Source organism: Saccoglossus kowalevskii, chromosome 16 (assembly GCF_978046115.1).
Source record: "Saccoglossus kowalevskii chromosome 16, keSacKowa6.1, whole genome shotgun sequence".
Classification (NCBI taxonomy): domain Eukaryota; kingdom Metazoa; phylum Hemichordata; class Enteropneusta; family Harrimaniidae; genus Saccoglossus; species Saccoglossus kowalevskii.
The window spans coordinates 5,052,562-5,068,598 of NC_140656.1; the positions used below are offsets into that span (position 1 = coordinate 5,052,562).

The 16,037-nt window shown below is 41.1% G+C and overlaps 1 protein-coding gene across 13 annotated transcripts in view; it reads left to right on the forward strand.

Moving 5' to 3' along the window:
- The window catches only part of LOC100371395 (uncharacterized), a 139,945-nt gene that overhangs the window by 38,559 nt on the left and 85,349 nt on the right, over positions 1–16,037 (forward strand). For all 13 annotated transcript variants that reach the window (XM_085491636.1, XM_085491638.1, XM_085491639.1 and 10 more), the window contains exon 3: positions 386–437. In XM_085491636.1, the coding sequence (XP_085347762.1) occupies positions 386–437 (52 nt within the window). The remainder of the gene's footprint in view (positions 1–385; positions 438–16,037) is intronic.

Consider the following 16,037-nt stretch of genomic DNA (forward strand, 5'->3'; position numbering starts at 1 on the left):
AGGCGGTCGAATTTTTAGAGGGGTCGAAATTTTGGAGTTTTCACGGTACTAATTATTCCATTTCAATGAAACTTAGTACAAAGATGCTCTAGGACAATGTACAAACCTAATTAGTTTGGGGTAAAAATCTGTTCATATTAATTCCCTAATAAGCATAATAATTCATAATTTTTTGGTTCTAATCACATTTCAATTAAACTTGGAGACATAGATTTTCTGTTACATTGCGCAGACCTCATTAGTTTTACACTCAAATCTGGTCATATTAATTTTCTGATTTGCATAATTAGTTTTCAGCTAAGTAATTTCGAATTATATTTAATGTGTCTCCAATACTCTCAGCACATGGGAGTTCTTTCTAAGCTTTCTTTGATTTCTTTTCTAGGAAGAATACCTTGCACTGGTCGCACGGCTCATTCTTCATGTTCGTGATATAAGTAAGTAACTTGAAGAATATTTTTGAATATATTTTATTATGCTTTATATCTGCATCCTCTTCTGTTTGTCACTTGTTAAGTAAGTGCTCCTGGCTTCCATTAGATACTTGTCATGCATATGCACCCACCCAGTGTACAGCGGCTTTAGCCTCCCATTCAATACACCCACCCAATGTATAGTGGCTTTGGCCTTCCCATTCAATACACCCACCCAGTGTATAGTGGCTTTGGCCTTCCCATTCAATACACCCACCCAGTGTACAGCGGCTTTAGCCTTCCCATTCAATACACTCACCCAGTGTTCAGCGGCTTTAGCCTTCCTATTCAATACACTCACCCAGTGTACAATGGCTTTGACCTCCCATTCAATACACTCACCCAGTGTATAGTGGCTTTAGCCTTCCCATTCAATACACTCACCCAGTGTACAGTGGCTTTGGCCTTCCCATTCAATACACTCACCCAGTGTACAGTGGCTTTGGCCTTCCCATTCAATACACTCACCCAGTGTACAGTGGCTTTGGCCTTCCCATTCAATACACTCACCCAGTGTACAATGGCTTTGACCTCCCATTCAATACACTCACCCAGTGTACAATGGCTTTGACCTCCCATTCAATACACTCACCCAGTGTACAGTGGCTTTGGCCTTCCCATTCAATACACTTACCCAGTGTACAGCGGCTTTAGCCTTCCCATTCAATACACCCACCCAGTGTACAATGGCTTTGACCTCCCATTCAATACACTCACCCAGTGCACAATGGCTTTGACCTCCCATTCAATACACTCACCCAGTGTACAGTGGCTTTGGCCTTCCCATTCAATACACTCACCCAGTGTACAGTGGCTTTGGTCTTCCCATTCAATACACTTACCCAGTGTACAGTGGCTTTGGCCTTCCCATTCAATACACTCACCCAGTATACAGTGGCTTTGGCCTTCTCATCCAATACACTCACCCAGTGTACAATGGCTTTGGCCTTCCCATTCAATACACTCACCCAGTGTACAGTGGCTTTGACCACCCAGTATACAGTGGCTTTAGCCTTCCCATTCAATACACTTACCTATTGTATAGTGGCTTTTGCCTCCCATTCAATACACCCACCCAGTATACAGTGGCTTTGGCCTTCCCATTCAATACACTTACCCAGTGTACATTGGCTTCGGCCTTCCCATTCAATACACTCACCCAGTGTACAGTGGCTTTAGCCTTCCCATTCAATACACCCACCCAGTGTACAATGGCTTTGACCTCCCATTCAATACACTCACCCAGTGTACAGTGGCTTTGGCCTTCCCATTCAATACACTCACCCAGTGTACAGTGGCTTTAGCCTTCCCATTCAATACACCCACCCAGTGTACAATGGCTTTGACCTCCCATTCAATACACTCACCCAGTGTACATTGGCTTTAGCCTTCCCATTCAATACACCCACCCAGTGTACAATGGCTTTGGCCTCCCATTCAATACACTTACCCAGTGTGCAGTGCCTTTGGCCTTCCCATTCAATACACTCACCCAGTATACAGTGGTTTTGGCCTTCCCATTCAATACACCCACCCAGTGTACAATGGCTTTGGCCTTCCCATTCAATACACTTACCCAGTGTACAGTGGCTTTGGCATTCCCTTTCAATACACTCACCCAGTGTACAGAGGCCTCCCATTCAATACATTCACCCAGTGTACAGTGGCTTTAGCCTTCCCATTCAATACACTTACCCAGTGTACAGTGGCTTTTGCCTTCCTATTCAATACACTCACCCAGTGTACAGTGGCTTTGGCCTCCCATTCAATACACTTACCCAGGCTTTGGCCTTCCTATTCAATACACTCACCCAGTGTACAGTGGCTTTGGCCTTCCCATTCAATACACTCACCCAGTGTACAGTGGCTTTGGCCTTCCCATTCAATACACTCACCCAGTGTACAGTGGCTTTGGCCTTTCCATTCAATACACTCACCCAGGCTTTGGCCTTCCCATTCAATACACTTACCCAGTGTACAGTGGCTTTGGCCTCCCATTCAATACACTTACCCACGCTTTGGCTTTCCTATTCAATACACTCACCCAGTGTACAGTGGCTTTGGCCTTCCCATTCAATACACTCACCCAGTGTGCAGTGCCTTTGGCCTTCCCATTCAATACACTCACCCAGTATACAGTGGCTTTGGCCTTCCCATTCAATACACTTACCCAGTATACAGTGGCTTTGGCCTCCCATTCAATACACTCGCCCAGTGTACAGTGGCTTTGGCCTTCCCATTCAATACACTCACCCAGTGTACAGTGGCTTTGGCCTTCTCATTCAATACACTCACCCAGTATACAGTGGCTTTGGCCTTCCCATTCAATACACTCACCCAGTATACAGTGGCTTTGGCCTTCCCATTCAATACACTCACCCAGTGTACAATGGCTTTGACCTCCCATTCAATACATTCACCCAGTGTACAGTGGCTTTGGCCTCCCATTCAATACACTCACCCAGTATACAGTGGCTTTAGCCTTCCCATTCAATACACTTACCCATTGTATAGTGGCCTTTGCCTCCCATTCAATACACCCACCCAGTGTACAGTGGCTTTGGCCTTCCCATTCAATACACTTACCCAGTGTACAGTGGCTTTGGCCTTCCCATTCAATACACTCACCCAGTGTACAGTGGCTTTAGCCTTCCCATTCAATACACCCACCCAGTGTACAATGGCTTTGGCCTTCCCATTCAATACACTTACCCAGTGTACAGTGGCTTTGGCCTTCCCTTTCAATACACTTACCCAGTGTACAGTGGCTTTGGCCTTCCCTTTCAATACACTCACCCAGTGTACAGTGGCCTCCCATTCAATACACTCACCCAGTGTACAGTGGCTTTTGCCTTCCTATTCAATACACTCGCCCAGTGTACAGTGGCTTTGGCCTTTCCATTCAATACAATACACTCACCCAGTATACAGTGGCTTTGGCCTTCCCATTCAATACACTCACCCAGTGTACAGTGGCTTTGGCCTTCCCATTCAATACACTCACCCAGTGTACAGTGGCTTTGGCCTTCCCATTCAATACACTCACCCAGTGTACAGTGGCTTTGGCCTCCCATTCAATACACTTACCCAGGCTTTGGCCTTCCTATTCAATACACTCACCCAGTGTACAGTGGCTTTGGCCTTTCCATTCAATACACTCACCCAGTATACAGTTGCTTTGGCCTTCCTATTCAATACACTCACCCAGTGTACAGTGGCTTTGGCCTTCCCATTCAATACACTTACCCAGTGTACAGTGGCTTTTGCCTTCCTATTCAATACACTCACCCAGTATACAGTGGCTTTGGCCTCCCATTCAATACACTTACCCAGGCTTTGGCCTTCCTATTCAATACACTCGCCCAGTGTACAGTGGCTTTGGCCTTTCCATTCAATACACTCACCCAGGCTTTGGCCTTCCCATTCAATACACTTACCCAGTGTACAGTGGCTTTGGCCTCCCATTCAATACACTTACCCACACTTTGGCCTTCTTATTCAATACACTCACCCAGTGTACAGTGGCTTTGGCCTTCCCATTCAATACACTCACCCAGTGTGCAGTGCCTTTGGCCTTCCCATTCAATACACTCACCCAGTATACAGTGGCTTTGGCCTTCCCATTCAATACACTCACCCCAGTGTACAATGGCTTTGACCTCCCATTCAATACACTCACCCAGTATACAGTGGCTTTGGCCTTCTCATCCAATACACTCACCCAGTGTACAATGGCTTTGGCCTTCCCATTCAATACACTCACCCAGTGTACAGTGGCTTTGACCACCCAGTATACAGTGGCTTTAGCCTTCCCATTCAATACACTTACCTATTGTATAGTGGCTTTTGCCTCCCATTCAATACACCCACCCAGTATACAGTGGCTTTGGCCTTCCCATTCAATACACTTACCCAGTGTACATTGGCTTTGGCCTTCCCATTCAATACACTCACCCAGTGTACAGTGGCTTTAGCCTTCCCATTCAATACACCCACCCAGTGTACAATGGCTTTGACCTCCCATTCAATACACTCACCCAGTGTACAGTGGCTTTGGCCTTCCCATTCAATACACTCACCCAGTGTACAGTGGCTTTAGCCTTCCCATTCAATACACCCACCCAGTGTACAATGGCTTTGACCTCCCATTCAATACACTCACCCAGTGTATAGTGGCTTTAGCCTTCCCATTCAATACACTCACCCAGTGGCTTTGGCCTTCCCATTCAATTCACTTACCCAGTGTACAGTGGCTTTGGCCTTCCCATTCAATACACTTACCCAGTATGCAGTGGCTTTGGCCTTCCCATTCATCACACCAATACCAAAATAATGCACTGTCACTGTTTGCCTGGAAACTACTAATCTTTAGTGTCCTATGGATTGCTCAAATTGACTCATTTAAAATAATGGTTGTTGACATTCAGATTCTGATTTTTTAACATATTAGTACATTACAAAACATGCAACGGACACTAACGTGTTAAAGTGCAGGACCATGGCATGGTGCCGTATGGCAATTTGATGTGTGTGTATGTGAAAATTAGTGAAATGTAATTATCCATCATGATCACTGACTTGAACACAACTGTCTGTGATGCCAAATGTATTCATACCTGCACATGTTTTCACTTTAATGAATTCTTCTACTATAGTATCCAATTATTTTGATTGATTGATAGATCTGGTTGGTTTATCTGATCTTGTATTCTTTCGTTCCTTCTTTCACCACAGATGACAGCATTTTCATTATTTGTTGCTAGCTACTGGGAATATTTCACGTCACATAAATTGAGTTTCTTTCACAGATGGACGAAATTTATGTATTTATATGTACCACCCAGCACTTTTTGTAATTTATTTGTAAATTGTTATCCCCATGATGCATCTCACATTATCATCCTTTTTGAAAAACTATGTAAGCTGAAATAATATTAATTCAAAATCGTTTACATATCTCCATTTGTGTAGCTGTTTAACAAAAAAAGACTAGTCTAAGAATACTTTTGTAAATATGGCTCATACGCAACATCTGAATTATTAGTCATGATTTTGTCGTACGTTTTTGAGTCGGGCGCAAGTCTAGGGCCGACTCCAAGTATTGATGCACACCCCCTTTGCATAGACACCCCGTTTCTGATTTGTTCTATATTTCTGCTAGCCATTTGCCCTCAAATGTGATCCACGATCGTGCTATTGTTTGAACTGCCAATTACATGTCTTGTTGCTTTTCATCACACTGACTTCCCAAATTTACTGTATTTGTTTAGTAATCGACTAGAATCACGATGAATTTCCCACGTTTATGCAGCACAGGGTTGCCCAGGGTTGGCTCATTTTAGAAATGTCTTGTTTATCATACCTCTTTTTTTTTTTTAGCCATTTCTTGACATTAAAATACAATGCAAATGTCATCTTATGCATGTTTTTGTTTGAATTCGGTACATACATTGTACATTATACATGTTAGGACAAATTTCTATGAAGATGGTCGACCGGTAGCCATCTTGTTTTTTGGAAATGTTTTTCATGGACATGGTTTGCCATTTTCATTCAAATTTGTCCATGAAAATTTGTTTTTCAGTCAGATCAAAGATGGCGGTCATCCTGCTATTGGCACATACATCCCACATATTGGAATACTTGTCCATTTCAGTTTGTTTAAAAATTAGATAAAAGATGGCCGACTGGCATTCATCTTGAAAAATGTGTTATATTTGACAAGGTTTGTCAAAGATTGTTGACTGCCTTCAATCTTGCTTTTTGACCATACTACTATATCTTTGTACATGAGCCTGATTTGGATACGAAATATCCATGAATGCATGAATAGTTTATCTTTTTTAATTTCTGACCATATATTTCGATTTTGTACATCAGAGTCATTTAGTACATCTAATTTCTGTTGATACTAGACCAGCCGTTTAGTCACTTGCAATTACTAGTCTTTTCGTCCATATAACTTTTTTGGCATGAATAACATTTCCCCTAATTCCAACAGAGACTATGTCATTAACAATGACTTGTTTTGTTTTAACTTGGTACATACATCAACTAAACATGGGATCTTGATACATGTCACTTTGTTTTGCAGATCAAATCACAAAATGTGATTCACTCAACTGTGATCACATTTCAGTTACAGCTTCAGTTTTTTGGTTTCATTAACACACCTCTTTTTATCATTAATAGTACACTACATTGTAGCTATAACAGGCAAGCGATCTAATACTTTATCTTTGTTCTTGTTTTATTTTAATCTGGTGCTTGACTGGAATGTAAAAAATGAATGGAAATGTAATTTGTTACTTAACCAGTCATAAATGATTTTGTTCCCGGAATACTCTACCAATATATACTGGATTTTGGGTTTCCATAATTATTGCCCTTGTTTACTTTAGTGTACATCCATTGAATTCCCAAATGTTTTGCTGATTATTCTGTTTTGCTGGCAGTTTGTAATTTTATGAGCATGCCTCCAATTTCAATATATGCACATAGCAAATTCTATACCTTAGGGCAACATTCAAGTAATATGCAGATGAACAAAGTACAAGAATTAGTTGGATATTTTTAGGTGATTAATTTCCATTTGTGAATCTAATGCCATTTGTGTCTAAGTAATATCCCTATTATTTCACTGCATTCAATACAAATTGAAAATTGTAGCTAATTCGTTTTGACTTATAATTAATTAAACTAGGGAGTACATGTGGCTTGTGGTTACCAAGCTAGGGGGTCTAATCAATTTGATATTATATTTAAACAAAATTAATGCTCATTCAGAATATAGTGAATTAACAACTCACCAAATGAATACATGGGTGATTTTATTTGTTTGAATGATTTTACTTATTTTCATGAGTATTAAACTTTCTATTAAAACAGGAATTTTCTGTGTACTCAGGTTTTGTAGTTAATTCCATCCTCCAATATTAATTGGAAATAATATAACGTTTCCTCTGATGTGTTTGTTTAGAGTAATAGCCCAGAAGGGTATAAATGTAGAAAGCTAGGGGTTATCTGCTTTATTAGGTTATATCCCCATCTCGTCTTTTGTTATCAACAAACAGTGTCTTGCTTGGATTATGTAACTTCTTGCTAATGCACTGGTGACATTTAACATTTAGCTCATGGTTTTACTAAACACATTCCTTCCTCTTCAGAAAAGACACATGCTGCAGCTAAGTAACTAAATCTGCCATATTCCTTCCTCTTCAGAAAAGACACATGCTGCAGCTAAGTAACTAAATCTGCCATATTCCTTCCTGTCTGGACAGGACACATGCTGCAGCTGAGTAACTAAATCTGCCATATTCTTTCCTCTCTGGACAGGACACATGCTGCAGCTGAGTAACTAAATCTGCCATATTCTTTCCTCTCTGGAGAGGACACATGCTGCAGCTGAGTAACTAAATCTGCCATATTCCTTCCTCTCTGGACAGGACACATGCTGCAGCTAAGTGACTAAATTTGCCATATTCTTTCCTGTCTGGACAGGACACATGCTGCAGCTGAGTAACTAAATCTGCCATATTCTTTCCTCTCTGGACAGGACACATGCTGCAGCTGAGTAACTAAATCTGCCATATTCTTTCCTGTCTGGACAGGACACATGCTGCAGCTGAGTAACTAAATCTGCCATATTCCTTCCTGTCTGGACAGGACACATGCTGCAGCTGAGTAACTAAATCTGCCATATTCCTTCCTCTCTGGACAGGACACATGCTGCAGCTGAGTAACTAAATCTGCCATATTCCTTCCTGTCTGGACAGGACACATGCAGCAGCTAAGTAACTAAATTTGCCATATTCCTTCCTCTCTGGACAGGACACATGCTGCAGCTGAGTAACTAAATTCGCCATATTCCTTCCTGTCTGGACAGGACATATGCTGCAGCTAAGTAACTAAATTTGCCATATTCCTTCCTGTCTGGACAGGACACATGCTGTGGCCAAGTGACTAAATTTGCCATATTCCTTCCTCTCTGGACAGGACACATGCTGCAGCTAAGTGACTAAATCTGCCATATTCCTTCCTGTCTGGACAGGACACGTGCTGCAGCTGAGTGACTAAATTTGCCATATTCCTTCCTGTCTGGACAGGACACATGCTGCAGCTAAGTGACTAAATTTGCCATATTCTTTCCTGTCTGGACTAAATCTGCCATATTCCTTCCTGTCTGAACAGGACACATGCTGCAGCCAAGTGACTAAATTCGCCATATTCCTTCCTCTCTGGACAGGACACATGCTGCAGCTAAGTGACTTAATTTGCCATATTTTTTCCTGATCGAAGTGAGTAATCTTCAAATAAAGTGACCATCCAAATAATTGAAGTTGATATTGAGTTTTATTAACTCTTTGAGCACCATTTTTCCAAGCAAGATTGTGATAATTTTCTATTCTCGGCAGACATCCAGTCATTTTCATTGCCTGGCAACCATCACAGGTGAAAACAATAGCTGAAGCTCCCACATAGCCCAGGATTACATTGTACAGTGACATGTCCAAGCAACTTAGAATGTTCTGTGATGTAACTCCACCCTCCAAAATAGGTTGCAATTCATGATTACAATTTGAGGAAAATTGTATGGGTTTAAAATTTGTAAATGGTGTCAAAAGTTAGGGTTAAACTCTTTAAACTCAACTGGTCACTGGTAGCATAGTGGTTGTCGCATCAGACTCATGATTGATAGACACAAGTTCAATCTTACTTTAGGCTGAACATCAAAGGGTCGACCCCTACCCTGGGTGAGTGTGCCACAGACTCGATGGAAAGGCCAATTCCACTGGCCGAGATTCATTCAACGAATGCGACTTTGGGGGAACCTTGGTTAAGATCCGCAGGTACTTGTGTTCGACCGAGCCTGGTTGACGCCAGGATAGTGCATAAAAATTGCTATTTGACAGAGAGATTGCCACACAGCCCTGTCATGTAGTCCCAAACATGAATATTACTTCTGTGGCAAAATGCACTATGTGTCAGCCCTAGCACTTGCAATTTGCACATACTAAAAAAAGTCAGGAGAGACAACAGTGACACTCAATGTCCAGAACTGTCGCCTGGCAAAAAAATAAACACTTTTGTCATGCTATGCAGATGAGTTCTTCCTTAGCGTATTCATGTGTGTCACATTCAGTGAGTCATAATGTAAGTGAGCTTGCTGCACTGCTATTTAGAAGTGTAATACTCAAGTTCTTCATTGGAAATACCATGGTGTATCTTGTGATTTATTTTCTGATTACCAAATCTCAGAGGTGTAGTTTGTAGTCAAGACACAGTGTTCATTGACGCAGCTTTGCAAAACAAATCAGTATTTTACTGTGATCATCAAAGATGTCTGGAGAAAAAACAGAAACATTTTTTTAATATATGCTTTTCAGACTCTGATAATGCATATCACTTCCTCATTGTTAGCGCCAATGTCGGCTTTTGTTCCCATTGATAACAATTTTTCCATCAAGACCTGTACGAAATGTTCCATTATGTTCATTTGGTCAAAAAATGAACAAAATAATTCAATAAATATACCTAAAAATGAACAAAATGTTGCACCCAAATTGTTGGCGGGTAAAATTATTGTATTCAAATAATATTTAATACATTCGTTACACTGGAAAGAGAATATTTATGAACATTTACTTCATCTTGTCAATTTCTATTATGTTTTGATTGTAATATGTCTAGTGTCATCTCTCTCAGACACAATCTGGCGTCACATGTTGAGGAAATAACTTCAGGTGAATATGTTGTCTAGTTAGGTTATTACCGCCTGGTTTATACAGGACATAATAATGAGATATACATCTACGACATGCTTGGGATCAGCTACACCGTAGAGCAGGTTTTTTCAAGTGGTGTAAATTTGATGAATCTGTAATCTCATGCATGATCTAGCTTTTTATAGTTTCCATACATGTACACGTATCTAAGACTTGTTTATTCATGAGATTATGCAGTTACCTTTAGGTGAATGAAATGACCTGCCATTCCTATCGCTATATTGGTTATTAATGTTGTGTTCTCATCTTATGATTGGGGAGGGGGCACTGATTAAATAAGAAATTATTATAATAGTTTGTGGAAAAATCTAAAATTATCTAATTGTTTATAATGATTTTTGAAAGTCTCAATCCATCAACACTGCAGGTTTACTAATTTGCATATTCTTGAAGGTACCCTAGGGTGTCCATATTTGGAAATTGTATGATATCATGACTACATTTTCAGGTGATTTGTACCTATTGTGTTTCCTTGGCCCTGAATCTGCATATTACTGTGATATAAAAATTGCTATTGAATCAGACATAATATAAGGTTAAAACTGAATAATGAAATCATAATCATTGTATGTATCAATGTTTGATGTGAGAAGGTCAGGCAGGGTATTCAGCACTTGTACAATGCAGCAACCTTCCATATACAGAAAAGTATTAAAAATAAATTTAATTGCAAACATAATAAGTAAAATAATTATGCAAGATTTTGTACAGTTCATTGGTTATGCCAACTGTTTGAAACATCCATATAAAATTATTGTAAAAAAGATCAGTATCATTTGTTTAACACATTGCCTGTCGGCTGTCAGTGGAGGCTATTGGCAGGTAATACAATGTACCTATGACTTTTATAAAAAGTGACACTCAGTGGGGGGGGGTGTAAGTTTAATATTGTCTGACAGCAAAATATTTTGTGAATTGTTTCTTTCTTTTAGCATGCTCTTGTATGTTATCGTTATACTGCATTCACCACGAATTATATTTAAATAAAAACACAATCAAAAATGTTCTGCATATAAATGAATGTCAAACTATTTGACAGGTACAAAATGTACATGCAACGCATGTAATCAAGATCATAGCCTAGATCATTGTAAAATATGTTAAACTAGTTATGTGCTATTTTAGGTAATTTGTCTCATTGTTTGAATTAACATAATCCTAATTTAGCCAGATAATCTAAAATAACAAGTGAGCTTAAAATACATGTTTTATAGTGTATATTAGTTGCGTTCACGCACAGCTCCTTAGCACGGGCTAAGAGGTCAAATTCCTTAGCCCGTGCTAAGAAAACGTGCGTGAACGCTTAGCACGGGCTAAGGAATGCTAAGTACGGGTTAAATCTGATCCGAATTTAAGACGCGGCCTAGACCTTAGCACGGGCTAACGAAGTATGCGCGAACGCTTAGCCCAGGGCTAAGCGCCCTCTGCGGCGATCTTTGGGTGTGAAAATTGTCCCATGTTCGTATAACGACACTATTTCACCAGTCATGACTCCGCGCTCGCTTCCACACTAATCGGGTCACTGTAGTAAAGCGTACAGCAGCTCCAATCCTAGACAAAATATATTTGGTTCGCTGTCTACGACATGCATTAATAAAACTCTGTATTCTGTTACGCCCGTTGTATACTGTTTATGTGCATCCAAATAAGTTGGATCCGTCTTCTCTCGCATTCCTGTGCACGTCGCTTCAAAATTAGATCGAAACATGCCAGCAGCAGAAATAGAACCTTGCGCGTGTCATCCATTTTTCGTTCGTAAATAGCGGCTTACCAAAGGTCACCAACTGATGGCAGCCCTTAGCCCGTGCTAACGACTGGCCCTCCCTGTGCGTGGACGCAATTGGGTCTAGCCGAAATGCAAATATGCTAGATAAGCCTAAATCAGCTTCTTAAATCTTAGCCCATACTTCGTGTAACGTGAACACAACTATTGTTGCCCTCCTTGGAACACTCTTGAGATAATATATTGATTTCTTGGAACAATATTACTCACTAAGTGGAATATTCTGAACCTGAGAGATGCAAGATATGTTCTATTTGTGAAGAGCAAGCATGGTGTCACATTCTAACGCTTTGTTTACATGTGGGTCCCACAACAAACTTGATTTAGGTTGTTTGACGCTGCAGTATCGCTACTGAGACCAAGGTCCTCTGCTGCACCTTGGTGAATAATTGTTACATTGGGAAGACAATATACCCCTCAGTTGCAGTTGATAATTGTTTATTATGGACAGTGTCATAATAACACTAGTTATGAACACAGTGAGACAGTGTCATAATAACACTAGTTATGAACCCAGTGAGACAGTGTCATAATAACACTAGTTATGAACACAGTGAGACAGTGTCATAATAACACTAGTTATGAACACAGTGAGACAGTGTCATAATAACACTAGTTATGAACACAGTGAGACAGTGTCATAATAACACTAGTTATGAACACAGTGAGACAGTGTCATAATAACACTAGTTATGAACCCAGTGAGACAGTGTCATAATAACACTAGTTATGAACCCAGTGAGACAGTGTCATAATAACACTAGTTATGAACCCAGTGAGACAGTGTCATAATAACACTAGTTATGAACACAGTTAGACAGTGTCATAATAACACTAGTTATGAACACAGTGAGACAGTGTCATAATAACACTAGTTATGAACACAGTGAGACAGTGTCATAATAACACTAGTTATGAACACAGTGAGACAGTGTCATAATAACACTAGTTATGAACACAGTGAGACAGTGTCATAATAACACTAGTTATGAACCCAGTGAGACAGTGTCATAATAACACTAGTTATGAACCCAGTGAGACAGTGTCATAATAACACTAGTTATGAACCCAGTGAGACAGTGTCATAATAACACTAGTTATGAACACAGTGAGACAGTGTCATAATAACACTAGTTATGAACACAGTGAGACAGTGTCATAATAACACTAGTTATGAACACAGTGAGACAGTGTCATAATAACACTAGTTATGAACACAGTGAGACAGTGTCATAATAACACTAGTTATGAACACAGTGAGACAGTGTCATAATAACACTAGTTATGAACACAGTGAGACAGTGTCATAATAACACTAGTTATGAACACAGTGAGACAGTGTCATAATAACACTCATAGTTGCTGTCGACATAGGAAGTAAAGTAAGCAAATAACACCGAATAAACGGCAAGGTAAAGACTATGTCTAATTATAGTAAATACGTACTGCGTGCGTGACTCGAACCGGCGCTCGCGTACGGCACCTAATCGCCTAGCTTCACGCCACTACACGTCTTCCCCTCGGCCACCGGGCATCCCCATAATAATTATTATAATAATTATAATAATAATAATAATGAATGTTATTATGTTAATTAATAATAATTAGATATAGTCTTTACCTTGCCGTTTATTCGGTGTTATTTGCTTACTTTACTTCCTATGTCGACAGCAACTATGAGTTTAAAAATTATTTCTCAGTACTTATTCACTGTTAAAATGCTGTACCGTTACTTTCACCATCCTACTACAGCCAGATCTGAAGGCCTTTGCCGCGTTCTGGCCATGCTGTGTGGCGCGTATCGCGTGGACGGGTTTCACGTTCTCTGCACGTAATAAGCTCGGTTATTAAGCATCCTTTTTTTGGGGATGCCCGGTGGCCGAGGGGAAGACGTGTAGTGGCGTGAAGCTAGGCGATTAGGTGCCGTACGCGAGCGCCGGTTCGAGTCACGCACGCAGTACGTATTTACTATAATTAGACATAGTCTTTACCTTGCCGTTTATTCGGTGTTATTTGCTTACTTTACTTCCTATGTCGACAGCAACTATGAGTTTAAAAATTATTTCTCAGTACTTATTCACTGTTAAAATGCTGTACCGTTACTTTCACCATCCTACTACAGCCAGATCTGAAGGCCTTTGCCGCATTCTGGCCATGCTGTGTGGCGCGTATCGCGTGGACGGGTTTCACGTTCTCTGCACGTAATAAGCTCGGTTATTAAGCATCCTTTTTTTGGGGATGCCCGGTGGCCGAGGGGAAGACGTGTAGTGGCGTGAAGCTAGGCGATTAGGTGCCGTACGCGAGCGCCGGTTCGAGTCACGCACGCAGTACGTATTTACTATAATTAGACATAGTCTTTACCTTGCCGTTTATTCGGTGTTATTTGCTTACTTTACTTCCTATGTCGACAGCAACTATGAGTTTAAAAATTATTTCTCAGTACTTATTCACTGTTAAAATGCTGTACCGTTACTTTCACCATCCTACTACAGCCAGATCTGAAGGCCTTTGCCGCATTCTGGCCATGCTGTGTGGCGCGTATCGCGTGGACGGGTTTCACGTTCTCTGCACGTAATAAGCTCGGTTATTAAGCATCCTTTTTTTGGGGATGCCCGGTGGCCGAGGGGAAAACGTGTAGTGGCGTGAAGCTAGGCGATTAGGTGCCGTACGCGAGCGCCGGTTCGAGTCACGCACGCAGTACGTATTTACTATAATTAGACATAGTCTTTACCTTGCCGTTTATTCGGTGTTATTTGCTTACTTTACTTCCTATGTCGACAGCAACTATGAGTTTAAAAATTATTTCTCAGTACTTATTCACTGTTAAAATGCTGTACCGTTACTTTCACCATCCTACTACAGCCAGATCTGAAGGCCTTTGCCGCATTCTGGCCATGCTGTGTGGCGCGTATCGCGTGGACGGGTTTCACGTTCTCTGCACGTAATAAGCTCGGTTATTAAGCATCCTTTTTTTGGGGATGCCCGGTGGCCGAGGGGAAGACGTGTAGTGGCGTGAAGCTAGGCGATTAGGTGCCGTACGCGAGCGCCGGTTCGAGTCACGCACGCAGTACGTATTTACTATAATTAGACATAGTCTTTACCTTGCCGTTTATTCGGTGTTATTTGCTTACTTTACTTCCTATGTCGACAGCAACTATGAGTTTAAAAATTATTTCTCAGTACTTATTCACTGTTAAAATGCTGTACCGTTACTTTCACCATCCTACTACAGCCAGATCTGAAGGCCTTTGCCGCATTCTGGCCATGCTGTGTGGCGCGTATCGCGTGGACGGGTTTCACGTTCTCTGCACGTAATAAGCTCGGTTATTAAGCATCCTTTTTTTGGGGATGCCCGGTGGCCGAGGGGAAGACGTGTAGTGGCGTGAAGCTAGGCGATTAGGTGCCGTACGCGAGCGCCGGTTCGAGTCACGCACGCAGTACGTATTTACTATAATTAGACATAGTCTTTACCTTGCCGTTTATTCGGTGTTATTTGCTTACTTTACTTCCTATGTCGACAGCAACTATGAGTTTAAAAATTATTTCTCAGTACTTATTCACTGTTAAAATGCTGTACCGTTACTTTCACCATCCTACTACAGCCAGATCTGAAGGCCTTTGCCGCATTCTGGCCATGCTGTGTGGCGCGTATCGCGTGGACGGGTTTCACGTTCTCTGCACGTAATAAGCTCGGTTATTAAGCATCCTTTTTTTGGGGATGCCCGGTGGCCGAGGGGAAGACGTGTAGTGGCGTGAAGCTAGGCAATTAGGTGCCGTACGCGAGCGCCGGTTCGAGTCACGCACGCAGTACGTATTTACTATAATTAGACATAGTCTTTACCTTGCCGTTTATTCGGTGTTATTTGCTTACTTTACTTCCTATGTCGACAGCAACTATGAGTTTAAAAATTATTTCTCAGTACTTATTCACTGTTAAAATGCTGTACCGTTACTTTCACCATCCTACTACAGCCAGATCTGAAGGCCTTTGCCGCA